Source organism: Notolepis coatsorum (assembly GCF_963971535.1).
Source record: "Notolepis coatsorum genome assembly, chromosome: 9".
NCBI classification, from domain to species: Eukaryota; Metazoa; Chordata; class Actinopteri; order Aulopiformes; family Paralepididae; genus Notolepis; species Notolepis coatsorum.
The window spans coordinates 131,228,089-131,229,981 of record NC_140173.1 but is presented as its reverse complement, the minus strand read 5'-3'; the positions used below and the strand labels follow the sequence as shown (position 1 = coordinate 131,229,981).

Sequence of the window (1,893 nt, the reverse complement as noted above, 5' to 3'; positions counted from 1 at the left end):
CTCTCTCTCTCTCTGGAGTATATAAAATGCTTACATTTTTAATAGCCAACGAGGGGGATGATGTGTGTGTACTGTAGTGTTGAGTGTGTGTTGAGTGACAGTGAGTCCAGTAGTAATGTTGATGGTTCCAGTGGTGTAGTGTGATCTATGGCCCGATGAGTTCCCACCCATCCACCAACTCTAGTGCAAACCAAGGGATTGGTTAAAAAAAAATTATAATATTTGGCTGTTCCAGTTACACAAACAAACTAAATATACAAGTAAATAATAAAAACAATTTGGCTGTACTAGCTTAGCATAATAAAAAATAACCCCTTTATAAAAATAAAATAAAATAAAATAAAATAGAACAATCATGAAGCCAGTTCTTACATTTTAGAACAAGCGACAAAAACTTAAACAGTGAGTCGAGTCGAAAGTCAAGTCACAAGTGCTTTTGTTCTAGTTAAACTAGATACGGACAAAAAGACCACACAAGCAAATCGGAGCGGTTTTCTTCCCCTTTCATGTTTTTTTTAACCCCCCCCCCCCCCCCCAAAAATATCCAAATCTGTGAATTATCTGTGAATCTGTCCGTTATCTTTACATGTTCCATCTGCTAACTAAATCCACTCTCCATTAAACAGCAAGATCTGATGGGATAAACTACCTGATAGCAGAACCCGTGTATGAGCTGTGGTCAGCCTGGGCTCAGTGGAAGCTGCTTGGCGTGAGGCAGCGTGTAACAGTGTTATGTCCCACAACAATGTGTTTCCTGGTTTGTGAGTACAGTACAGCATGACATGGTTCAAGATAGTGCTCATGTGTCTGTAGTCTGCGTGTGTTTGCATGTACGTAAGTGTGTGTGTTTGTTTGTACTACGTACATGTGTGTGTGTGTGTGTGTGTGCGTGCGCGCGTGCGAGCGTGCGTGTCAGTTCTGGTGTCTCTTCATGTGCAGGGCGAGGTGATCGGAGCGGGAGAAGGAGCGGGAGCAGACGGCGCACTGGAACGGTTTGGCGCCCGTGTGCTTCCGGAAGTGGCGGGTCAGCTCATCCGAACGGGCAAAGCGCCAGTCACAGCCGTCCCATGTGCACCTGTATGGCTTCTCACCTGGAGGAGAGGGAGGGAGGGAGGGAGGGAGGGAGAGGGAGGGAGAGAGAGAGAGAGAGAGAGAGAGAGAGAGAGAGAGAGATCTAGTTGAGTATACAGTTGCAATACTGTATATACACACACAGTACATTAAAAATGGAACAAATCAGAGCACCACCTAACTTATCATAGATAACATCGCCAATTCAAACAAGCGACTGCACTCCTTGCAGTGTGTAAATGACAATCTGTAAATACAACATAATGTAGATTAGTCGTGATGGCGGCGCTGATATGGTCGGTAATAATAATATGAAAACATTCCCCTGAGCAGCGGAGGCAGATGCGGAGGCCAAGGGCGGGACGACCGGGAGAACCAGGTTTACTAGAGAGGCCGGTTGTCGAACGCTGGCAATATATCATAATGCAATCATATCGCATTCACTTACACAAACACACCGCCGCCGCTCAGGAGTTCCCACGGCTTCTCTATATCTGTCTTCTTTTCCTGCCCGTGTCACATTCCTTCTCTCCGCCTGTCTCTGCCTTTTGCTCGCCGGAGGGCCTTTCTCCATCACCTGATCATTCCACCACCTCTACACACACCCCCCCACACACACACACACCTGCACCCCCACCCCCACACACACACCTCCACCCCTACCCCTAGCCCAAAGCCCTCTCTCTCTCTCTCTCTCTCCCTGGGCACGAGCCTCAGCCACGAACTGCAGCTAAGGGTAGGAAACTGACTGGAGGCTTTAGGGTTACAGCCACAGAGCGCAGACAGGCAGATGTGTAAAGTGTTTGCTTTGCTAAAACAGCA

The 1,893-nt window shown here is 47.3% G+C and overlaps 1 protein-coding gene across 1 annotated transcript in view; it reads right to left on the bottom strand.

The window, feature by feature from the left end:
* Nucleotides 1-558: 558 nt before the first annotated feature.
* The window catches only part of klf5a (Kruppel like factor 5a), a 12,699-nt gene continuing 11,364 nt past the window's right edge, over nucleotides 559-1,893 (bottom strand). The window contains exon 4 of the mRNA XM_084321016.1: nucleotides 559-1,091. Within this exon, the coding sequence (XP_084177142.1) occupies nucleotides 913-1,091 (179 nt within the window). The 3' untranslated portion in view covers nucleotides 559-912. The remainder of the gene's footprint in view (nucleotides 1,092-1,893) is intronic.